The sequence below is a fragment of the Anopheles gambiae genome, chromosome 2, assembly GCF_943734735.2.
Source record: "Anopheles gambiae chromosome 2, idAnoGambNW_F1_1, whole genome shotgun sequence".
NCBI lineage: Eukaryota > Metazoa > Arthropoda > Insecta > Diptera > Culicidae > Anopheles > Anopheles gambiae.
In genome coordinates, this window is record NC_064601.1 from 115,108,866 (window position 1) to 115,131,557 (window position 22,692).

Sequence of the window (22,692 nt, forward strand, 5' to 3'; positions counted from 1 at the left end):
CGGAATGTTTAACCGACATCAACTGGCAAGCAGGCAACGTTTCACATTTTTCTCATACAATTCATCGCCTACTTTGGTAGTGGTGGTACGGATGGCGCCGGTGTGTTTGGTGGTAGAGCGTGTTACAGAAATCAAATGCGATTTTGGCACGGTGTGCGTTGGTGTTAGTGTGGACGGCAAGATGCTGCTGAATAATTACAGTACCGGTGACTGGAAAAGTACGTAGAACAGTCTTTTTTTTGGAAAGCACGTGTTAAACAAATGATTTTATTATATTTCTTTACAGCTTGAATGAATCTAAATATAAATGAAACCCATTTAATGTGCACAGACACCGGTGAAAGACGATTCAACCGCTCGGGAGCTCCAAATTGTGAAATGCACCAATGTCCTCTAGTAGCTGCTGATAGGTGAGAAGGAGGATGCCCATATTCCAAAAATAAATCTCCGCAGCAGGAATGAATCGACGACACACGATCCGCCAGGGTAAGAAAGACCAGAAATAGAAACATAACCGGCTTGTGTTGTAGCCGCGATAGACCGTCCTGTCGTGCAACTGCTGCATTCTTATCAAACAATCGATGCAAGCATTTGTTTTAACAGCCAGAGCCTGCTAGATGAAATGAATGTCGCCTCTAATCTATCATTTTATTCATCACAGATGATTGTCCAGAAAGTAATAATCGCTGGTAGCAAACAAAGCAAAGCTTATCTTGATCGTGATCTACATCCAAGGATGAACTTACAGGAGTTTGCAGGGGTTCTGGAAATTGTGGCACACTTTCCGGACCCTTTCGCACGGGAAGTGATACTTTGGGCCCGCTGGACGATAAAGCGGTTACCATTGCAAATTTCAATTTATGGGAAATGGATTCTATACCAACCTTATTTGTCAGAATTCTAGTGCATGATTATTCCAATTGCATTTCCATTTGGCCTTTCTAATCAGAGTGCCTTAGAATCCACATTCCGTCACAATTAGATTCACTACAGTGATTGCTGTATCATTAGCTCGCCACTGCAAAGTATCACTTCCAGTGCAAAAGTGTCTAGAAAGTGTGCTAAAAGCATAAAAACAGTCATCTCCTGAAAACCCCTATAACGCTGATAAGCCAATTGCCCGATCACTTCGATCGTGAAATGCATGGGATCGTCAGAACTGCATCAGCAACACATTGAGATAGATCATCGGACAGCACTGATACATCATGGCCCGTCCCCTACTATCTCCGATTATTTTGCTCTTCATGGTATCCACACTATTTCGCTTATCTGCCAGTAATCGTGAGGCGATAGGTTATAGAGTTTTGCAGCAGAAATCGTACTACCTCGGTACCACATTCAGGGTAAATAGCTACCAACGGTCGACTGTTACCCCACTCCGAATAGTGATATCAATCGTTTAATTCGAACAGCTAAACTGGCATAAGGCAGCCGCTTTCTGCCGATCGCAAGGACTCTTCCTGGTCTCGATCAACAGCCAGTCACAGCTAGATGAAGTGATTGAGTACGTGAACAAAAGTGGATTCTTTAATGCGAACGAGAGCAACCTGCAACTGTGGACATCGGGCAATGATTTGGGAGAGAAAAATCAATTCCTCTGGACGTCGACCGGTGAGAGGATCACGTTTAATCAATGGACTCAGGGTGAACCAAATCATGCTCAGGTGGGCAACTGTACAGTGGAGCATTGTGTGGTGCTGCAGCACTACCAAAACGGTCTCGGTGCTACCTATTCGTTTGATGATAGAGCATGTGAATGGCAATACTATTTCATGTGCGAATCGTTAGATGGTTAGAGTGCAGGATAACGTGTTGGGGTGGTGAAGGAGTTGGATTAATTTAAAATTTCATACATAAGCTTTTTTCCGTAAAGTTTATTTCATATGAATCAACAGCAATAAGTGATTCGCATGTCGAAACGCTAATGATCCGTATAAATTTTAAAAGATTAATGAATATCGAAAGATTTGTTGATCTCTAGCAGAAAATAATTGATTCTTTAGATATTCATGAATCCCTAAAGTGTTGCTTGCTGCAATCCCTGAGTTTTGCTTTATTGCAAGTCTTGATGTGAGTTTCGGACTAGCATACATAACACAAAGCCTTGGTCTGCCATAGCATAGAAATCGGTTCAGTTGCGGTCGAGTACTGGCGTTCCTGCTGTGCCGAAGAGCGGGAAGTCGTTATCGAGTATCGGGACAGTACCGGGTACACGAAAACGCATAAAGACCTCGGCCTGGATGTCTGCGAACGATTTCGGCGAGGAGGGTGAATTCCATTGGTCCTCGACGGTTACAAGATTGACGACTGCACGGCCATCCTTTCCCAACTATAACTACACCTTCAACGATCGCTTCTGTGGGCGGGAATGCAACGTTACCTGCATAAGTTTGGGCCAGTTCTTATATGAAGATTGTTTATAAAATAGAAAGCAATTAAAATCCAGTTAACTCCACTGCCTACCTTAAAAGCTTTGGTTTTTTTTCGTTTATTCCGAGGTCAAATATCTTGCATGCAGCATGTGTACACTCCGTTAGCATAACAATAATCTTCCCTTTCTTCTGCCGAGGACATCTTCCTGCAACCGCCGCATACATTAATTGTGTATACGGGAATACCGATACAAAAAATTGGGAATCCCGTGAACAAATTGATATCTCTAACCTAATCAAGGCATACAGACAACACGATGATTGAGCATAATGCATAATTGGTGCATCGTTTGCAAACTATATTAACCGCATCCCGACGCGAGTTGGCTTTAGAACCGTTTGAACCGTTGTTGAGCGTGAACGTGAACACCATGGAAACGAAACGCTTGGCCAACTTTGTGGCGATTCTGCTCAGCTTCCTGGCAGTTGGGTTGATCAGCACACATGATACGTCCGAGTTATGCCACGGGAAGTACTACTTCGGCAACACATTTAAGGTGATTTTAGTTTGTTGTCGGGTGAGATGTCGTAACGTGTTTGCAGTGCATTTAAAGTGAGATTTCCTTCATCGTTCATACAGATCAACTGGTATAAGGCGACAGATTACTGTAGATCCCGCGGCATGTTTCTGGTGTCGATCAACAATCATGCACAGCTGAACGGTGTGATCAAGTGCATCCAGAAGAGCGGACACATGAACCTGAACAACGACCTGGACATGTGGACGTCCGGTAACGATCTCGGCGAGGAAGGGCAGTTCTTCTTCTCTTCGACCGGCGAACGGGTGACGTTCAATCGGTGGGACAAAGGTGAACCGAACAATGCGTGGCACGGAATGTGCGTATACGAGAATTGTGTCACGCTGCACTTCAAATTGCATTCCGTCAACTACACTTTGGGCGATAGGCCTTGCGGGAAGGAAAAATTCTTCATGTGTGAAGCGTTGTAGGATCTAGGAACAGCGTGCAGGTGTGTGTGTTTTAAGTGGATTAATAAGAGAGAGCGGTGCGGTATATTTCATCCATACAACATTAAAGTTGTTATGTCAGTATTTAATATTCAGGTTTGTCCGAAACCACTCACGGTCCAGCGTCTATTCGTCTGCCAACCTGTTATCCCAGCGTAAATGGTGTATTCCTCCACACGATCTATGTTGGACATAGGATCTCTGTGTGCAACGCAATCTATCCTTCTCAACTTGGGCCAACTACGTGCCCTATGTCCTTGTGGACGGTCTAAAAGCGCTTTTTGGGGTGTGTTATCTCGATACATGCGTATAACATGGCCAGCCCACCTTGGTACGATGATTCGTTGTATCAACTCCTCAAGGAACGTTCCTTGAAACATATTAACCTTTAAGTTGGCAACCGGATACCCGGGTATTTTTTTCAACTTTAAACTGCCATAACTTTTGATTCATTGCTTTTATTGACCTGAAATTTGCCGTAGCCTCCCAACTTTTAATTTATGATTTTTTGGTGTATAAGTTGTAATTTTTAACAGCCTGTAAGGGCTTGGTACTTGTTTGGACGGAGCGTATCGCAACGCATTGCGTGACGCACGCTGGTATCTGTTCGATGCGTTCTGCATGGATATGTCAACACATTTTACAAAGAAAAACATTAACAAACAGCAATAATACCTCTTATTTATAGGTTCTGATGTGATTATAATGTTAAATTACAACTGTAAAATCATTTCCAGTTCTGCTCAAAACAGTACAAAGCATGTTTTCGCTTTATTATTGCACATTGCATACTGACCCGCACACACCTGTTTTGCAGCAATTACGAAATTACTTTCTCTACATTTATTTTGATTTGTTAATAAAATTATTTAGTAGTCCAATTACACGTCCAATTGCGCTCGAAACAATTTAACGTGAAAAAATATCGATTTTCACCCGATATGATTGAACCATTTTGACAGACGCATCACGACGTGCGTCGAAATAGAAATTTTTCTACTTTGGCGCTGCGTCGTGCGTCGTTAACGCATGCGTCTGTCAAATCCCATACATTTTGGCAAAATCGCAACGCATTGCGTCGGAACAAGTACCGCTCTCTAAGTATTTTATTTTGAATTTTTTTTAACTTTACCACGTAAGTTGGCAACCAGCATACCCGGGTATTCCATACATTTTGTATGGAGAATGACGTTTCTCTTCTTCCTCTTTTTTTATTTTCGAGTCAAATTCAAGCGGTTCCAAATTTCAATATGACCGTTATTTTTATATTAAAATGAAAAAAACTTAATGAATAAATGAAATAGAAGAGAATATATGGTCGGCATTACTTGCTTACAGCATTAAAATATAGAAAGCATTGTTTACCTATGAAAATCGGTAATTTTTTGCATCAAAACGTGTGGAATACCCGGGTATGCCGGTTGCCAACTTACGTGTGTAAATCTGGTTGCCAACTCTACGGTTAAAATTGATCCTCATTCCATTATTCTTGATAACGCTTACGGATTCTTATGGTGAGGGTAGATGTTGTGGGCAGCCGTGCCGACCCCTGGACTTGCCGTGGCAGTTGCGCTGCCGCCGGTCAACGTCCAGGAGGACGACAGTGTGTCACGCACACTGTCGCACACACTAAGCAGCGCAAGGCTTAGTGTGTGCCGAGCGCACAGTTAGAGTGTGTTTGCGATCCGATCGAGCAGGAGCTCTCGGCAGGGGCGCAAGGTGCGGCTGGTGCGCGGCCACCGCATTTGTGATTTTAAAGTGTTCATTGTGATTGTAAATTGTGTCGTATTATTTATTTTGTATGTAATAAAATATTTAAATACAAAAGCACGAGAATACAACAGTAGAGAATGAATTAAATACTTTGAAAAGAGATATTATGACCCATTTCATGCACAAAAACGGAAAGAAGAAGACTTATGCTTTAAAATGATGTGTCGTTTGACCCAGGAACCTTCCTTGGAGCGTTTTCGGTATTTTCGTGGTGTTGTTTATCAACAATATTTTCGGTTATTCCGAAGTCAAAGATCTTGCATGTGCAGCATGGGCAAACTAGTGATGTGCTGTATGGAGCGCACCCACGACTCCGATCCGACACCGACTATTGTTAGTCCGATTCCGACTCCGGCAATATAGAACCACTAGATCCGCCTGGAATCGTTCAGAGTCGTCTGGAGTCGTCCGGAGTCGTCCGGGGTCGTCGGAGTAGTGATGAGTAAAGTTGGCAAAAATCTGGAGTCGACTACGATCCGACTCCGATAAATTCGGAATCGACTCCGGAAGGTAGGTCCGCGCTGCAATATCCAGAGTCGTTTGGAATCATCCGAAATGGCCCGGAGTCGCCCGGAGTCGTTCGGAGTCGCCCGAAGTCGTTCGGAGTCGGAGTCGTCCGGAGTCGTCCGGAGTTGGAGTCGTCCGGAGTCATCTGGAGTCATCCAGAATCGGCTGCGCACGGAGTCATCCATAGTCATCTGGAGTCGGCCGAGGTCGGCTTGTATAGGAAGTGCACGCGCAAACAGAAAGACAAAAAACACAACGAAAGGAAATGTCTGATCACAAGGACATTAAACCACACGGCTCCTGTTGACTCCGACCAACTCCGATTCCGAAAGACTCCATACAACTTTGGACTACTCCGACGACTCCGAACAACTCCAAACGACTCCGGACAACTCCGACTCCGGACGACTCCGAACTAGTGATGGGTCATCGGAATCGCACCCACGGCTCGGAATCGCTTCCTAGCATTGCTACTCCGGCTCCGATTCCGACAAATTCAAACCGTCGATTCCGCCCGGAGCCGTCGGAGCCTTTCGGAGCCGTCCGGAGCCATCGGAGCCGTTCGGAGCCGGTCGGAGCAATCGGAACCCTTGGCTTCGAGTTCGGATTTTGCACCTACCTTCCGGAATCGCTTCCGATTTTGGCGGAGTCATTCGGAAGCGATTCTGGATTTTTGTTGATTTTACCCATCACTAGTGTGTTGCGGCCGTCAAAGTGTTAAACTGTTCCTAGGTTCCTTCCAACATTTTCGTTTTCGGTAATTCCATGCATTTGTTTATCATCAACATGTTTGGTTACTCCGAGGTCAAAGATCTTGCATGCAGCATTCGCATACCGTGAGCATAGCGATAACCTTGTCTCCTTACCCCGGACGACACCATCCTGCATCCACCTTAAACATTAATTGGCAAACAACGGGAATCCCGAGAACAAACTGATATCTTTAGCCTTATCAGGACACACAGACAACGAGAAAATTGCACATAATTCATCATTGTTGTGTAATTTCCAAACTATATGTACCGCGTGCCAGCGCGAATTGGCATTAGAATCGTTTGCAACGCGATCGTGTGTGGACAGACTGTAGTTGAACGTGAACGTGAGCACCATGGAAACGAAACGCTTGGCCAACGCTTGGGTGGCGATTCTGCTCAGCTTCCTGGCAGTTGGGTTGATCAGCACACATCAAGACGTTGATACGTCCGAGTTATGCCTCGGGAAGTACTACTTCGGCAACACATTTAAGGTGATTTTAGTTTGTTGTCGATGAAATATCGTAACGTGTTTGCAGTGCATTTAAAGTGAGATTTCCTTCATCGTTCACACACACATAGATCAACTGGTATAAGGCGATGAATTACTGTAGATCCCGCGGCATGTTTCTGGTGTCGATCAACAATCATGCACAGCTGAACGATGTGATCAGGTGCATCCAGAAGAGCGGACACCTGAACCTGAACAACGACCTGGACATGTGGACGTCCGGTAACGATCTCGGGGAGGAAGGGCAGTTCTTCTTCTCTTCGACCGGCGAACGGGTGACGTTCAATCGGTGGGACAAAGGTGAACCGAACAATGCGAGGCACGGAATGTGCTTATACGAGAATTGTGTCACGCTGCACTTCAAATTGCATTCCGTCAAATACACTTTGGGCGATAGGCCTTGCGGGAAGGAAAAATTCTTCATGTGTGAAATGTTGTAGGATTAGTGTTGTATTTGAGAGCTGATCTTTGCAAAAAAGTACACTTGAATGAGCTCCGCTGAACTTCTTCAATTGATATGATTTTACGCCATGTGTACTGTATGATGTTGCTCAACCTAACATCCATTCATATGGCTACTATGATGTACACCAATTAGGAATGGCGTGGTTATGTGTTTTAAGTGCACTAATAAGAGAGCGGTGCGGTTTATTTCATCCATAAAACATTGCAGTTGTTGTGTCATTGTTGAATATTCAGGAGTGTCCGAAACCACTCACGGTCCAGCGTCAATTCGTCTGCCAATGTCCCTGCTTTAATGGCGTACCCCTCAACACCATCTATCCATCTCAACTTAGGCCTATGTCCATGTGGACGGTCTAAAAGGGTTCCGGTTCCATGCGTATTGCATGGCTAGCCCACCTTTGTGAGATTGGTGAGATTGATACTCTGCAGGACAGTAAAATCACCATACAGGTCGCCGTTGTATCAACTCTTCTCTGGTCCTTCCACACAGACATCCTTCCGTCAAAGATCCTTCTGAGCAACTCACCTTTCATGCTGTTGCCGGTGCTGACCTTTGACCTGAGATAGGTTAAATTTTAGACGACTTCAAACGTGCATTCATCTATTCCATACGACTCATTAATCCCTTGGTGGAAGCAAACCGTGCAGAGATTTTTCCATTCACATGATAAGTGACATTATCAGTTTGGCCGCCTGCGTGAGCACCGCCTTGGCATACTTTAATGAATCATTCGCCGCAGACGATAGCTCAGAAAATAATACACACTGATAGAAATAGCAAAGCTTCTCTTGACATCGATCTGCATTCAAGAATGGCCTACATGCTGATAAGTCGATTGCGCGATCACTTCGATCGTGAAATGCATGGCATCGTCAGACCTGCATCAGCAACTGACCGAGACAGATCATCGAACAGCACTGTCTTCCAAGATACATCATGGCCCGTCCCCTACTATCTCCGATTATTTTGCTCTTCATAGTATCCACCCTATTTCGCTTATCTGCCAGTAATCATGATGCGGTAGGTTATAGAGCATTTGAGGAGAAATCGTACTACCTCGGTACCACGTTCAAGGTAAGTAGCCACTAACGATCAATTGTTTTCCCTCTTCAGATAATGATGTGATACACTACATCCTAACAGTTAAACTGGCATAAGGCATCCGCTTTTTGTCGATCGCAAGGACTCTTCCTGGTATCGATCAACAGCCAGTCACAGCTAGATGGAGTCATTGAGTACATCAAGAAAAGTGGATTCTTTACTGCGAACGAAAGCAACATCCAACTGTGGACATCGGGCAATGATTTGGGAGAGCAAAACCAATTCCTCTGGACGTCGACCGGTGAGAGGATCACGTTTGATCGGTGGACTCAGGGTGAACCAAACCACGGCCGGGTGAACGATTGTACAGTGGAGCGTTGCGTGGTGCTGCAGCACTATCAAAACGGTCTCGGTGCTACCTATTCGTTCGATGATAGACCATGCGAAAAGGAATACTTTTTCATGTGCGAGTCGTTAGATGGTTAGAGTGCGGGATAGCTTGTTATAGTGGTAAAAGGGGATTTAGTTATCATAATTCCCATCTTTAATGAGAAATCAAAAAGTGCAAATTTCAATGTTCGAATTAAGTGCGTATTCTGTAGACCGTCCGACTGAACATTATAAAATAAAAAAGTTTACGGTTCCACTGGGCCGTATACAATGCAAAGCAATCGCAAATGTATTAATAATGTATTGCTGTATAACCGGGAGTTCATCGTACATCTCGCATAGCTAGCCGTTATATCGGTTCCTTAATCGCCCTTCCACACAGACGGGCCCCAAAGATCCTACTGAGCATCGTCCTCTCGAACGCGGCTACAAGAGCTTTGTCAGATATGAAAATTCCCGAGCCAATTCCGATTCCGATTCCGGAACCGATTCTGGAGACGGTTCTGGAGTAGATTTTGGAGCGGAATTCTATTTCATAATCGGCTCCAGAGTCAGCATCGTCTCTTGATTTGGAATTGGCCGCTAAAATCACAATCAGGTCCGGAATGAGAGCTAGTTCTCAAATTCACATTAGCCCCAAACGTCTTTTCTCATGAAGATACCGAAGTCGAATTGGATTTCGGATCCGATTCTGATTGCGGAGCCAACTGCGATTCTGGAGCTGATGTTGAAAATAGTTCCGATTCCGATTCGGGAGTCGATACGGATTCCGGAGTCGACTCCGAATCCGGAGCCGATTCCGGGACAGATTACTTCAGATTACGTCTCTGAGGCGTATGTGAGTACTAGTACTATGCAGGTGCAATATAGCCCCAGGTTTGTCCATCGCGACAGGTTCTTTGAGGTACTTTCTCATGCTATATAATGGCCGGTTGACAGCCAGCATCCTTGTGCGCCATTTAGCTTCCATGCTACAGTCGTTGCTGACCTTTGACCCAAGATAGGAGAATTCAAGGATGAATCTGTACGTAACGCCTACGTAAATTTGGACGATCGAGATTGCTCATGCAAATACGTGTTTTTGTGTGAAACGTGACGCGGAAAGAAGAGTTGAGGTCCCCTATACTTGTTGAGCGGAGGAGCGGGGGATGATGATTGTGCTGCGTTGGTCCATCATCGGGATTTAAGCGTTACGTTGGACGGTTGGGGGTTGGACGATCGCGATTGTTCCAGCAAATATGTGTTTATGTGCGAAAGATGAGCTCGTGAGTGGTGACGTTTTTGTAATATTATGAAGAGAAATCATAAATAAGATAAAATATTCCTGAAAATAATACACGAACGCATTGGTTTTCCGTGAGATTTGTAAAAGCAGAGGTTCCTGTCCAGACCTGTAACGATGAAGATCGCGACGCTTCGGTCGAATGAGGCATTGATACACGTCACTCTTCTTCTTTTTGTAGCAGATGGCCAAACCAACAACAGGTTCTGTAATCGATACAAAGGTGATAAAAACCATGGTACAGTAATAATTCATCGTGCTGTCGTGTCTATTCGGATGATTCTAAAAATTCGACCTATCCAGTGTGAATTTAGTCGATCATCGCTTCCGAAGTCATTCCCCCGAAATGAGTCGTCGTGTGCGCTGCTCGGTAAAGGGTTCTATGTGCCTAATTTTAGTGAGTTTCTTCCTAGTACAAGCACAACAACATGTCGAAATTGATTTTGCAGCTTCGCGCCACAAAGAGTATCTCTTTATAAGCACCTTCAATGTAAATATTAGTTTCCTTTCAACCAACTTCCAACCAATCCATAAGAGCAAAGCCATCCATTCGTCGCCGACAAACAAACGCCGACTTTTATCATTAACAGCTATCCTGGCACAAAGCGTTCGAGTACTGCCGTGGTCAGGGCATGTTCCTGGTGTCGATACAGAACCGGGAAGAGTTTGAAGCGGTGAAAGATACGATCAATATGAGTGGGTTTTGGAAAAAGAATCACTATCTGCACATGTGGACATCATTGAACGACATCGGTGAAGAGGGCAAATATTATTGGGCCTCCACAGGGACGCGCAATCAGCTCGATTTGTGGAGGAACACCGATCCAAACAATAGCCAACATGACAGCTGCACCGATGAGGATTGTGTTGCGTTGGTCCATTTTCGGGATCTAAGCTTTACGTACGGATTGGACGATCGGGCATGTTCGAGCGAGTTCATGTTTATGTGCGAAACGTGAGCTTAACAGTGTTAAAATTCATTGTAATCTTATGAGCCGGTTTAATGTTCTATATATGTGTGAATTCAATGTACGTGTTGGTAGATTAAACTAAAAATAAATTAAAAAAAAGATCTCATTCATGTTAAGAAGATGCTCTAGTCGATCATCAACCCATTCCCATCCGATTATAGAAGGTCAACAGTTCTGCAATCACTTCACATTGACGACGAACGCTCTGCCTGTTGGTGTGTTCTGTGTGTGTTTGTGTACGCTCTTCAAACAGGTTCCACACACATGCTTCCACAATGCTTCCATGCCGATGAGCCCTGCGTTCCTAACAAATCAATGTTGTGTTGGTATTGATTATGCTGCTCCAGCGTCTATCTGCAGCGTCGGTGAACTCAACGCGCGATCGTACCAGGGTGTTTAGTGTTTTCGAAGCCATCGCTAAGAAATGATGAAACCACAGACACTGTTTCTGCTGCTCCTGCTGACGGCACTTCAGCTGGCGGCCCAGGACACGGCATTCGGTCTCTTCCGGCAGAAGGAGTACTACTTTAGCAGCTCTTTCAAGGTAAGTGTGTTAATCTTCCTGAAACATTTGCGCGAAATCTCGGTAATACGATCTCTTATCGCTTATCCACCACGATCCAGCTCAACTGGTACAAGGCGGTCGAGTACTGCCGATCGCGCGGCATGTTCCTGCTGTCGGTGCGAAATGCCGAGGAGCGGGAAGCCGTCATCGAGTATCTGGACAGTACCGGGTACACGAAAACGCACAAAGGCCTGATAGCCTGGATATCGGCGAACGATCTCGGCGAGGAGGGCGAATTTCACTGGGCCTCGACGGGGGAGCGCGTAAACTATCAGAACTGGAGCGAAACGGAACCGAACGATTACAAGATCGACGACTGCAACGGAGAGGATTGCGCGATCCTGGAGTACTGGTCGGAGGGTGGGGCCAACTATAACTACACCTTCAACGATCGGTTCTGTGGGCGGGAGTATCTGTTTATCTGCGAAACGTTGCCTGCATGATGTATGTACTGACCTGATGTTTTTATGTGAAGAATTTTGAGTAAACCACAACCAGTTAGAAGCGTGCTCGCTTTGCTAGCCCCTACTTCAGCGATCTTGGGTTTTCTTTTCGGTTATTCCGAGGTCAAGGATCTTGCATGCAGCATGAGTAAAACCCCGTGCGTATAGCGATAACCTTCCACTCCGCGACAACCAAGCGACAACACCACCACCATCACCTTCCGCAATCCGTCCCGACGCAGACCTGAATTTTGTAGTCTAACAACGGGAAGCCCAAGAAGAAACTGGTTTTACTGGTGATCGCGATCGCACAGACAGCTGCATCGCCCTACCAACAGACACAGAGACAGCGATAGCAAGATGATCAAACAGTGATTTGGTGCGTAATTTCCACACTATCCGTTAGAATCGTTTGCGACGTGAGCGTGTGTGGACAGACGTGTTGTTGAACGTGAACGTGAGCACCATGGAAACGAAACGCTTGGCCAACTTGGTGGCGATTTTGCTCAGCTTCCTGGCAGTTGGGTTCATTAGCACGCAGAAGGACATCAACACATTTGGCATATTCCGCGAGAAGTCGTACTATTTCGGGAACACATTTAAGGTAATTTGTGCGGTGTGATGTCGTAACACGCCTTGTGGTTAATTAAAGGTGTCATTTCTTTCGTCGCTCACACACACAGCTTAACTGGTATAAGGCGTCGGAGTACTGTAGAACGCGCGGCATGTTTCTGGTGACAATCAACAACGATGAACAGCTGAACGGTGTGATCGAGTACATTGAGAAGAGTGGATACACGAAAACGCACGACATCCTGCACATGTGGACGTCCGGTAACGATCTCGGGGAGGAAGGACAGTTCTTCTGCTCCTCGACCGGCGAACGGCTGACGTTCGATCGGTGGACCAAAAACGAACCGAACAACGCGATGCACGACAACTGCACGTACGAGCACTGCGTCGTGCTGGAGTACTTCCAGCCGTGGTCCATAAACTACACCTTCGATGATAGGCCGTGCGGGGCGAACAACTTCTTCATGTGCGAAACGTTGTACGATTAGAACCCGGGGGTGATGGTTTCGGTTTTGTGATTTAAGTGGATTAATATGAAAGTGTGTGGTTTATTTAAACCTTCAAACAGTACCGCACTGTGTGTCAGTGTTGATTCTTACCTATATTATAGTCAGTCTTTAAAATAAACAGTATCACTCGATGCGATACTTTTTCGTCAGCTTCTTTACCTTGTTGATGGTAATGCTGTCCAGAATCCAGCCGGGGGCAACCACAATCTGCCCCTCGATCGGTGCCGCATCGTTATCGTTCGGTTCCACCACGAGAAACTTGGCCCGCGACGCATCACCGGTCACCTTCCCGCGGCACAGCACGATCAGCTCACGCAACTGCTGCACGGGCACGGCACAGCGCGGTGATATCCAGAATGGGGCAAAGTCAGCCCACAGCTCGTTGCGATACTGGCTGCCGAAGGCTTGCCGTTCGCTCCGGTTCAGCTGTACCGCGCGGGAAAACTCCTTCAGCTCGAACCGTTCCTCCGGCAGCCACCGACCGGCGTGGTACGATTCTACGATCCATTCGTAGCGCACGATCCACAGACCGCGGATGAGCGCACGCAGCAGATTGATCGTACGGCGAGGCTCGAGCGTTACCAGATGTGTGGTGTTGTCGGACACGTTCGCTTCGATGATGAATCCGTCAAGGCTTGCAATGGCCTGGGAAAAGCAAGGGGAGAGAAAGTAAAAAGAAGAAAAATTAAAAAAAATGTTATTCTTTTTTAGCGATGTAGTGTTTAAGTGCGATCGTACCGAAGGGACACAACACGTGACAGCAAAGAAAGGCAATTGGTTGTTTGGTTAAAAAAAAGTGCAAACACATGACTTTATTTAGCCAGTTGTAGTTGGGAAAACAATGGGTAGAATGAAAATAAGAACGCAAACTAGCTAAAAACCACAAACACACCCCCCGATTACCCGCATATTTCACTACATGTAATTGCCCCTTTCGACAGATGTTTCACGAGCTACAATAATATCCAACAACTGCCCCTTTTGCCAAGCTAAAAACTCAATTTCATCCCCATTTTTGTGTTCAATTCACTGAGGGTTTACATATCATGCTCCGATCTCTACTACTGAAAGCGTACCTCCTTCACGAACGTGCTCTGCTCGGTGTGCAGGTTAGTGGTGGCCAGGTATTGACGGGGAAGCAGTGCTCCACCGTTTTGCCGTGTCTGCCCACCGTTCGGTGGATACTGTGATGCCATCGTCGGTAGGCCTCTTCCAACAGGGAATAGATTCTTCCTCGGTCCTTCCTTCTCTGGTTGACCCTGGCCAGGTTCGGCTTGCGACGTGAACAGTGCCGTTGTGCGGCGTTTCTTCGTTAACGAGCTTGTCGGGCTTTTCATATCACTTGAAGGTGCCAGTGAGCGTCGTTTTGTCGTTGCCGGTGTTTTACTACGGCCGACGGTGGCCAGTCGCGGCATTATGTCCTCTTCCGATGTTTGAACATTAAACAGTTTACGCTTGCGGGGTGGTTCTTCGGTCGGTTGAGGTGGTGGTGCTTTTTCGGTCGATTTGGCCGCCTTCCGGGAGTACGTATCCATGCAGGTTTGAATGGCCTGAGGTGTTGGTGATTTTAGGGCAACTTCAACCGGTGCCACGGAGGGGGCTGGTCTATCCGTTGTGGGGTTGGCTTCTTCACTTTGTGGCTTGGATGATGCTGCTGCTGCTGCTGCCGCCGCCTGACGGTTGATTTCCGTCAGCCGATGGTCCATAATGTCCATCGTGATGTCAAACACGGTACGACGTCGACGATCCGGTGCACGCGTTGAGCTGAAGACGAGCGAATCTTCGTACTGCTGGAGTAGCGTTTTTCCACGGTTCGGTGCTGAGGTCGGTTCCGGCGATTCCACCGTACACTTTGGCGTAGAGCTGGAGGTAGGATTCGGTCGATTGACGATACTGCTGCCATCGGCATGCGTTTGACGTGAGTCCGACTGTTGGTGGAATGAATCGGTGAGCGGTGGTGGTGTTTCACTCACTTCCAGCGGTTCCATCGCAGTGGAGGAGTGACTCGGTGTGTACAGTGTTCTACGCCGGTTGATTAGGGAAAGTCCTAACGATGATCGTGTCGTATCGTTCGGTGACGCCTTAATGATCGCATCCGTCGCACGCTCAACGGTCGGGATGAACAGGGTTCGGCGACGATCCTTAGGGGCGTTTGTCGCAGGACGATTGCCTTCTTCCGATGAAATGGTTATTACAGATCCAGTGCTGTTTATCTTTGTCAGTTCTCCGGCAATGGGGTTCACACCCTTTGGATTCTGACGAATAATGCTTGACATTTCCATGTCTTTCGGCGAGCAGATCGTACCCCGTGCTCTCGAAATGACCTTCTTTGCCGTTAAATCAGTCTTTGTTAGTTCCATCGATATGGCCGCAGATACGGGTGGCGTATTCTCCTCATTACCGAAAGCGATCGTCTTTCGCCGGGAACGTTTGTTCTTCGAGACGGTAGACGCTGGTGTGACTACTGCTGGACCCGAAGTTTCGGCTTCCTTTGCAGCAACGATTGTTTTACGCCGACTAGATACTCGCACAGGGGGAAGCTGCACGGACGAATCGCTTATTGTGATAGGTTCTTCCGTTTGGTTGAGATCGTTACGCTCACTGAGACTAGGTTGATGATCCTTCGGAAGAGAAACATGTTCCTTTCCGCTCGGAATGAGTGTGCTGCGACGCGTGCGAGTGGATCTGGCGGTGGTCGTGGTGGATGGCACCGTGTCAATTTCAGTTGCAGCAGCAGCAGCAACGATAGTCTTACGCCGGTTTGAAGCGTTAGACGACTTTTCCGCTTCGATGGAAGTTGTTTCTTCATTTGGTAGCACAATCGTTTTACGCCGAAAAGTCTGCTTTGGAGTTTCATCGATCTCATTGCAGTTGGTGTCGGCCACGGTTTGCTCCTCTTCTACATTCGTCATTTGCGGGGTAAACATTACCGTCTTGCGACGCCCTCGGGGAGTGCCGGAAGATCGTGGCTTCGTTCCAGATCCGGGGAAAAGAGCTCGACGTGTAAGCGTTTCGTTGTTCGCTTCCTGTGGTGTTTGCTCCTCTCTGGCCGCATTGGTGCCGAAGCAAGTGGTTGGTGTTGTGGTTGAGGTCGGATTATCCTCATCCCGCTCCATCGGTGTCGGTGTAGATCGGAAGCGTTCCAGCAAGCGCATTGGGGCTGCCTGGAGTATCTGATCGTACTCATCGATCGGACCGTCGGCAGAACTGTCGATTTGATTTTCTGCTTCAAAATCGCTCAGTATGCGCTCTAGCCGATCGTCTTTCCGGATCCGATGCAGCACCGGGAGCTTCGACGGTGGAGATATCACTGGAGCCACGGGAGCTGCCTTTGACTTTGCTGTGACGTTGGGGCGTTTCTTGGCTCCAGCTGCTGCCTCTGCACCTGGTTGCATCGATTTTTGACGCTAAAAAAAGAAAGGTTTTTTTTTAACTTTTTGTCTTTTAATCCAAGCTCGTTGCTTTACTTACTCGAATTCGCTTGAAGAGATCAGGATTTTCGTACCGTTCTAGGTTGGAAATTTTAAAGTCATTCGGGTTCATCAGGCAGTTGTGCCGTTTGCAAGCCTCGATCCATAATATCGAAACAATCGGAATGTTCATCTTTTTCGCCTTTTGGTAAGTGGAGAGCAAACCATCCTTGAAGATTACGTGCGTTGTGTCCCTGTGAAAGATAGAATAAAGAGAATCATGTTACAATTTGTGTTTAATAAATAATCCCTCCATTACTTACTTCAAGAGCCTCTCGTTAACTTTCGCTCCGAGCGATGCGATGTGTTCCTTGATACCGTCCGACCGATTGTCCGTCCCGGAACGTACCTCCACGTACACGCACACCTCGCGCATCACTTCCTGAATCGTGCGCTTTTCCAGCGCCTGTCGCTCCTCCTCCGTAATGATGTCCTGTTCCGCGTACGACACATCGAAGTTGCCGTACGCGTTGCGCTTGGAGACGGAATTCAAGGCACGCACTGCCCGCAATCTAGCCGTCGCTGAAGGACTGTTGTAATCACGCATCAGCAGCTGAAGATGGCGGTTGGGCGGCTGGACCGATTCGACCGCCGGCGGAGTATTGCATCGCATCGCATCCGGTGTTTGGTGCAGCAGATCCAGTTCAAACGGTGAGCTTCTTCCGGACAGGCAGCTGTCGAAGGAATCGTCCGCCGTACGCTGCGATTCCGGTGCGTCCGATGAGCTGCGCTGAAACAGCGGCTCATCGCTCGGTGTCGATAGGAGACGCATCAGTAACGCCTCGTGCAGGCTCTTCCTTCTACTGGGAGTGGCACCATCTTCGTAAACCACTTTCGACTCGCTGTGCGTCGACACCGAGGAGCGTTGCTGCATGGCGGGCGGTGTGGCCGTTTTGTGAATCTGTACCGAAGACCCGGCCCCGAACCCGACGGATAGGCGCTTTTGTTTGGGCGAAAGTGTGACGCCACTCTGATCCAACATCACACGCTGCATTTTCGATGCGATCCGGCCGTTTTGTATCACCAGTGCGCGAGATTATTCACTTGGTTGATGGCAGCATTGTGAGTATGCGTTTTTACACTTTATTAGAAACACTATTCGTGCCCTTTGCAAGCGAGATGTGCAAGGCGCAGATTGGGTGTGTGATCGGTTTGTGACGCGTCGGGAATTTCGAGCCAAACGGTCGTTGCTGTCAGATGGCGCTTAAGCACGGATTACACCGGCTGTGATGTGTTGGGACTTGCAGTAGGGGTTTGCGTGCCCAAAATCGGTTTCGTACCGTCGCCAGAGCATTGGAAAATCGTAAGGAATTCGTTAGAAAATGATTCGTGAGTTTTGTGCTTTTTGTGCTACAAAAAGGTAAAAACAAATGTAAATATTTTAGATTTTGAGGTAGTTTTAATCTGCAGCTATTGTATGAAATGATTGCGTTCGGATAAGTTCAGGATATTCAGCACCTTACGCGACGGTGATGGTGCCAGAAGTTACACGTGTAATTGATTTTTCATTACTTTACCATGTTTCAACTAGTGTTGGGTAATTCAGATTCAGATTCATGAATCTGAATGAATCTTTGGAATGATTCAATGAATCTGAATCCCGAATGGAAAAATTCATTCATCATCAAAGATTTATGTATCTCAAAAGATTTATTAATCTCGATGGATTTATGAAACTCTAGGAATTCATAAAACTTTAAGGATTCAGAAATTTCTAAAATTTATAAAGCTTGAGCTTTTTATTATTCTTCTTTTTTTTGCTTAACAACCTACGTGGTCATGCCAGCCTATGCAGACTTTTGAGACTTCTTGGAAAGTACCACGGAGTTGAACCGAAAACGAACAAGTTGTTGGTGGGATTGGGCAAATTCAATATTTTGGAGATCATACATCTCTAAAGATTCATGAATCCCAAGAGAAATATGAATGTCAATGGATTTATGAATATTATAGATTCATGAATCTTTGCAGATTTATGAATCTTTGAAGATTCGACTCGAGATTCGAATCACTCATCGCTGAAGATTCATATGAATGAATCTCAACGAAAGATTCATGAAACCCAACCCTAGTTTCAACATCTAAAGTAAACTAAATCCATACATCTATAGGAATGTGCTTCCAGGGACACAGCCCAAGCCTCCCTTTTGCAAGACTTTCCCGCGTGTTGCAGCAATCGATTCCCTTATCGCATAGTTTCTTTCTGCTGCGACCTTGACGCGAACCCAGCCACCCAAAAGAACGGAGCAGCCTCCGTTTAGAATCAATCAAACGGGTGAATATTTATGAAACAACGTGCCCCAAAAAATCCATATCATTATCATCGTCCAGCCATCCAGGACCAGGATGATGGTGATGATGGTGTGCCCATCCGCGCGCCCCGAACCGTTCGTACGCTTCGTGTTCGGGAAGGTGTGGCAACACGATCATCATCATGATCATCATCATCATCCAGGGTGTTCTCCGGCGTTTCTTCGATCAGCGCTTTCGCTTTCGGGCGTTTCTGGTGGCATTAAACGACAGCGCAAGAAGCTGGAGCTGCCTTTCTTCTGACACCTTCCGAATGGGGGGGTATAATTATGTAAACGGTTTTCCTGCGGATTCGGATAATCGATTAAAAGCAGAGGAGAGAAAACAACGCGCAACATCTCTAGCACCGGGCGACTTGCCGGTTTGCATGAGGCAAACGATTGAGAAATGTGTTTGCCGTTGGCTTTTGGGCAAACACATTCCCTGTCCATCGTTTGCCAACATTTTGATGTTAAAGATCGTTTGATAAAAGACTGCTAGCTGTGCGAACCTGTGCAAAGTGAAGATGTCTGTTGGCAGTGACTGAAGGGAGAGATATTCCTCAATCTGCAAACGCTTCTTTTCGTGCAAATTTTAAAACAACACATTGTATTTTTATAAAAATAACAGTTACTGAGCGAGCTGGTGGACCACTTGGCGTGGTGGCGACTCCCAAAAGACGACACTTCGCTGAACCGTTTTGGGTAGGTTTGAAGTTTACTGATGATATCGGGCACCTCCTTGAGCACGAGCTCCCTCTTGATTGGCGAAAGGTTAAGCGGTACAGCTTCATTTTTCGAACGCCGATGTAAAAGCGTAAAAAGCGGTATTGTCTTCTCCACTCCCCGATTGCTACTGTCGTGTTGACCTTTTTCTGTTAAAAATAAGTCACATCGAACGACACGAGTAAAAACAAAAAAATCTTGAAGCTGTTCGAACGAAGCGGAGAAAGGATGATCTAATGCGGCCAGAAGTGATTGACAAATCTCTGGTGGAACACCTTTTGGGCAGCCGTTTTGAGCAGAATGATTCCAATCAGTGAGTGGGTACATTCGTCAACTTAGATCCGGGTTAGCCATTTTTACTCATTTCGGGTGTTTCTTTTGCAGCGTGCATCTTACTTACACAACTGCGCCACTACAACAACCGCAGCAGCAGTGATTGCAGTCCGGCCTCATTCATCTTTGGGCGTGTTTTATCTGCAAAGTAAATTCGTTCATCCCCTGGTGCGCACCACCTAGGAGAGCCGTGCATTAGCCATTTGTCTCGCGTCGGTAACATGGCCCTCGTCGGATGAGCTGCCTTCGACCTTCGACCTGTAGAGATGCAATAATTTACGAGCTTTTTTATGTTCATTTTGCCAAATATCTCCCCCAAAAGAAGAGGCATAGAGCGTCAAGTAACCTTTTTTTTTTTGGGGAGTCGCGACAAATTTCGTACGCACCCCGCTGCCGCAGTTGACCCAGTTCCACCCGCCCGACGCCTTCCTCCAGTCATTACTATTATTATTGTTGTACCGCCGGGAGTGTTGTGTCATTTTTTATTAGGTGTGTATTAGGAGGGATTGGGTTGTGGGGTTGTGGGGCTCTGTGGTTATTGTGCGAATTGTGCGTTTTTTTGTTATTTGCATAATTTGTAGATTCACAAGAAAGTGGCTTTTCGGAGGGGGGAGATGGGGTTGGGCTGGAGTTGGAGTGCTGGGAAGGGTTTGCCAAAGTTTAGCGTAGCGAAAGCATGCCAACAAGATTCGGCAAGCGTTGCCGTTCGCGTGACATAATGCTGCCGGGGTCAACCGGCAGGCAAACCTGTCTTGGATGTTTTGGGACCGGTTGGGACATGGTTGTGGCTAAATATTGCTATCTTTTGGCGAGATATAATGATGCATTGGATGCGTGGAGCTTTTAGAACATCATCTCCTATTGTGAAGATCATTTGACGATACTAAGCCTGGTCAAATAGAGCAAATCAAATTGACTAATGAATTGATCAATGATTGAGAATGTCTCTGAATGAGAGTAACATTTCAGGAAACAAAAACAGCTTTTGCCAAGAACCTCAAACGCTTAAACCATTGCTTGAAGTGATTAAAATTACTTTTCTAATCTGATCTATGGTTTGTGTGCAAAATCATACAGACACCCGAATAACACAGTCTTCAAGCTTCTTAAAATGGACCAAGAAGCACTCGATCACCGATCTTTACGATCTTTCCTTTCCCATCTCACTTAAGGAGCCAGTTATCAATCAAGTTTCGTTTACTTCCTTTACACAGAGCTTCCTGCAGTGGCCCGTGTCACACCGATTGAGTCACGAGCTCCCGCCTCCGCCCTGGTGCGGTGTGGAAGTGAAGGCGCGGGAATGTTTTCTTATGCCTGGTTAGCAGCAGCAGCACCAGCAACAGCAGCAGTTAGCGGGTATGATCGAAATTCGTGTTCGCGTTTGGAGAAAGAAATTATTTACCAGACGATGACGACGGTTGCTTAGTGAACGAAAGGTGGGTTGGTTGGTTGGGTGGTAAGTACCACCGCACCTCGTAGACGAAGGCTTTTCCCCCACCCGATTCCGTTCGGTTGCAGGCCGAATCTCCCCCTCTCTCTCTCTTTCTCTGTGTCTCGTTGTAGGTCTCGTGCAGCGTGTACAAGCGTTTACTACCGCCGTAGTGAAGTAGTTCATAGTAGGGGAACGCAAACCCGCAACGCAGTAGGCAGGCGCACGTTGAAAGTCGACGAAAACCCCCCCAACCGAAAATCGACGATCCCCGGTGTGCTGATGTGTGTGGAACGATCGCGCGCGCGCGCACGGATCGATCGATCATCGCTCGGTTTCGTACCGAAAAACCCAAACCATTCCGCTGCTGTGAACGCGTGAGGTGCGTTCGGTCGTGTGTTTTGCACTGCTCCCTTGTGTCCTGGCGCGTGGCGAGTTTTTTCTGGCGAACGTTCCTGGGTGCGCACCGAGCCCCCCTTAATCGAGAAGGGTCACAAAGCGGCTTTTACCGGAAGAAAAAACTCCGTGTCTATATTTGGGGTTTGTATGCGGGAAGAAGATTTTAAGCTCGTGATAGTTTGTGGGCTATTTTTGCGCGTGTACCGATAGGAACTGTCTACATTGTGGATCCCGTTGCACGCGTCTTCTTCGGTGTGATTGCAAAGTGTTCCTGTTCCCCGCGACGATACCATCTGGAACCGTGCGTTGTTTTGCTGGATGAGTGTGTATGATTTAGAAGCTTGCGCTGAACTGGTGCTTAGTGGAACGTGACGATCCCCAGTTGCCGTTTGGAAGTTACCCATCCCTGCTTGGTTGTGAAACAGTTTTGCAGTGGCAAATGGTGCAGCCAAACACTATCGTAACATGTAGTTCTTGTGCTGTAAAGTGACTCGTAAATGGAGTTAATTTTTGTGAAATGTTTGCATTGTTATTGCTGAGTAATTGTCTATAAAAGTGTTCCCTCTTGCAGTGAGCGTGACAGTACTAGTACATGACAGAGAACACCTAACCATATTGGTAGCAATTTTGAGGATGTTCACTTTCGGTTTTGGTCCGCTATTACTTCGTTCGTGCCAATACACAATCCATTCTCTCTGTGTGTGTGATGAAGTGTTCCGTGTGGTGAGGATAATTTATACGCGAGCCGTTAGCCCGAAACTGCAACCGAAACTTACATCGAAAACTTCCGTCCCTCAACTGTTAATGCTACAAGCGATACTTCCGTTGGATGCGGAGTTCGAATAGAAAACGGAAAGCCAAC

General features: G+C 46.6%; 8 protein-coding genes across 11 annotated transcripts in view; 7 read left to right on the forward strand and 1 right to left on the reverse strand.

The window, feature by feature from the left end:
* LOC1269778 (C-type lectin 37Da) overlaps positions 1–2,473 on the forward strand; it is a 3,244-nt gene extending 771 nt beyond the window's left edge. Inside the window, exons 1-4 of one of the 2 annotated variants that reach the window (XM_061651585.1) lie at positions 1–218; positions 287–486; positions 662–1,346; positions 1,416–2,473. The exon at positions 1–218 is cut by the window's left edge and continues 771 nt beyond it. In XM_061651585.1, the coding sequence (XP_061507569.1) occupies positions 1,209–1,346; positions 1,416–1,799 (522 nt within the window). In that variant the 5' untranslated portion in view covers positions 1–218; positions 287–486; positions 662–1,208 and the 3' untranslated portion in view covers positions 1,800–2,473. Of the gene's footprint in view, positions 219–286; positions 1,347–1,415 lie in introns of both variants that reach the window. The other variant, XM_061651584.1, reaches the window with a different exon arrangement.
* On the forward strand, positions 2,425–3,471 carry LOC3290364 (C-type lectin 37Db). Its single transcript, XM_564823.2, has 2 exons — positions 2,425–2,932; positions 3,016–3,471. The coding sequence occupies exons 1-2, from the start codon at positions 2,807–2,809 to the stop codon at positions 3,382–3,384; spliced, it is 495 nt and encodes a 164-aa protein (XP_564823.2). The 5' UTR covers positions 2,425–2,806; the 3' UTR covers positions 3,385–3,471.
* Positions 3,472–6,751: 3,280 nt separating this feature from the next.
* Positions 6,752–7,386, forward strand: LOC5667038 (C-type lectin 37Db). Its single transcript, XM_001687882.2, has 2 exons — positions 6,752–6,928; positions 7,017–7,386. The coding sequence occupies exons 1-2, from the start codon at positions 6,791–6,793 to the stop codon at positions 7,383–7,385; spliced, it is 507 nt and encodes a 168-aa protein (XP_001687934.2). The 5' UTR covers positions 6,752–6,790; the 3' UTR covers position 7,386.
* A 947-nt stretch (positions 7,387–8,333) lies between these two features.
* LOC1269777 (C-type lectin 37Db) lies at positions 8,334–9,123 on the forward strand. The gene is made up of 2 exons (XM_308427.5): positions 8,334–8,485; positions 8,555–9,123. Exons 1-2 carry the CDS (start codon positions 8,348–8,350, stop codon positions 8,936–8,938), a joined length of 522 nt encoding a protein of 173 aa, XP_308427.5. The 5' UTR covers positions 8,334–8,347; the 3' UTR covers positions 8,939–9,123.
* Positions 9,124–11,029: 1,906 nt separating this feature from the next.
* On the forward strand, positions 11,030–12,188 carry LOC1269776 (C-type lectin 37Db). The gene is made up of 2 exons (XM_308426.5): positions 11,030–11,639; positions 11,720–12,188. Exons 1-2 carry the CDS (start codon positions 11,520–11,522, stop codon positions 12,101–12,103), a joined length of 504 nt encoding a protein of 167 aa, XP_308426.5. The 5' UTR covers positions 11,030–11,519; the 3' UTR covers positions 12,104–12,188.
* Positions 12,189–12,331: 143 nt separating this feature from the next.
* LOC1269775 (C-type lectin 37Da) lies at positions 12,332–13,323 on the forward strand. Its single transcript, XM_308425.4, has 2 exons — positions 12,332–12,707; positions 12,787–13,323. The coding sequence occupies exons 1-2, from the start codon at positions 12,570–12,572 to the stop codon at positions 13,162–13,164; spliced, it is 516 nt and encodes a 171-aa protein (XP_308425.2). The 5' UTR covers positions 12,332–12,569; the 3' UTR covers positions 13,165–13,323.
* On the reverse strand, positions 13,205–17,946 carry LOC3290365 (uncharacterized). The gene is made up of 4 exons (XM_564818.4): positions 16,919–17,946; positions 16,657–16,849; positions 14,262–16,592; positions 13,205–13,830 (listed from the first exon to the last, which is right to left on the reverse strand). Exons 1-4 carry the CDS (start codon positions 17,647–17,649, stop codon positions 13,309–13,311), a joined length of 3,777 nt encoding a protein of 1,258 aa, XP_564818.4. The 5' UTR covers positions 17,650–17,946; the 3' UTR covers positions 13,205–13,308.
* Positions 17,947–21,680: 3,734 nt separating this feature from the next.
* LOC1269772 (uncharacterized) overlaps positions 21,681–22,692 on the forward strand; it is a 139,529-nt gene continuing 138,517 nt past the window's right edge. Inside the window, exon 1 of one of the 3 annotated variants that reach the window (XM_061651558.1) lies at positions 21,681–21,971. The gene's annotated coding sequence lies outside the window, so the exon portion shown is untranslated. The remainder of the gene's footprint in view (positions 21,972–22,692) is intronic. The other 2 variants (XM_061651557.1, XM_061651559.1) reach the window with 2 other exon arrangements.

Excerpts from the sequence above, each read along its gene's own strand:
- LOC1269776 (XM_308426.5), top strand. The coding sequence starts at position 11,520 with ATGATGAAACCACAGACACTGTTTCTGCTGCTCCTGCTGACGGCACTT. Across the intron at positions 11,640-11,719 it reads ACTTTAGCAGCTCTTTCAAG|CTCAACTGGTACAAGGCGGT; the intron begins GTAAGTGTGTTA and ends ACCACGATCCAG.
- LOC1269777 (XM_308427.5), top strand. The coding sequence starts at position 8,348 with ATGGCCCGTCCCCTACTATCTCCGATTATTTTGCTCTTCATAGTATCC. Across the intron at positions 8,486-8,554 it reads ACCTCGGTACCACGTTCAAG|TTAAACTGGCATAAGGCATC; the intron begins GTAAGTAGCCAC and ends ACATCCTAACAG.
- LOC1269775 (XM_308425.4), top strand. The coding sequence starts at position 12,570 with ATGGAAACGAAACGCTTGGCCAACTTGGTGGCGATTTTGCTCAGCTTC. Across the intron at positions 12,708-12,786 it reads ATTTCGGGAACACATTTAAG|CTTAACTGGTATAAGGCGTC; the intron begins GTAATTTGTGCG and ends TCACACACACAG.
- LOC3290364 (XM_564823.2), top strand. The coding sequence starts at position 2,807 with ATGGAAACGAAACGCTTGGCCAACTTTGTGGCGATTCTGCTCAGCTTC. Across the intron at positions 2,933-3,015 it reads ACTTCGGCAACACATTTAAG|ATCAACTGGTATAAGGCGAC; the intron begins GTGATTTTAGTT and ends TCGTTCATACAG.
- LOC3290365 (XM_564818.4), bottom strand. The coding sequence starts at position 17,649 with ATGCAGCGTGTGATGTTGGATCAGAGTGGCGTCACACTTTCGCCCAAA. Across the intron at positions 16,850-16,918 it reads GTTAACGAGAGGCTCTTGAA|GGACACAACGCACGTAATCT; the intron begins GTAAGTAATGGA and ends TATCTTTCACAG. Across the intron at positions 16,593-16,656 it reads ATCTCTTCAAGCGAATTCGA|CGTCAAAAATCGATGCAACC; the intron begins GTAAGTAAAGCA and ends TTCTTTTTTTAG.
- LOC5667038 (XM_001687882.2), top strand. The coding sequence starts at position 6,791 with ATGGAAACGAAACGCTTGGCCAACGCTTGGGTGGCGATTCTGCTCAGC. Across the intron at positions 6,929-7,016 it reads ACTTCGGCAACACATTTAAG|ATCAACTGGTATAAGGCGAT; the intron begins GTGATTTTAGTT and ends ACACACACATAG.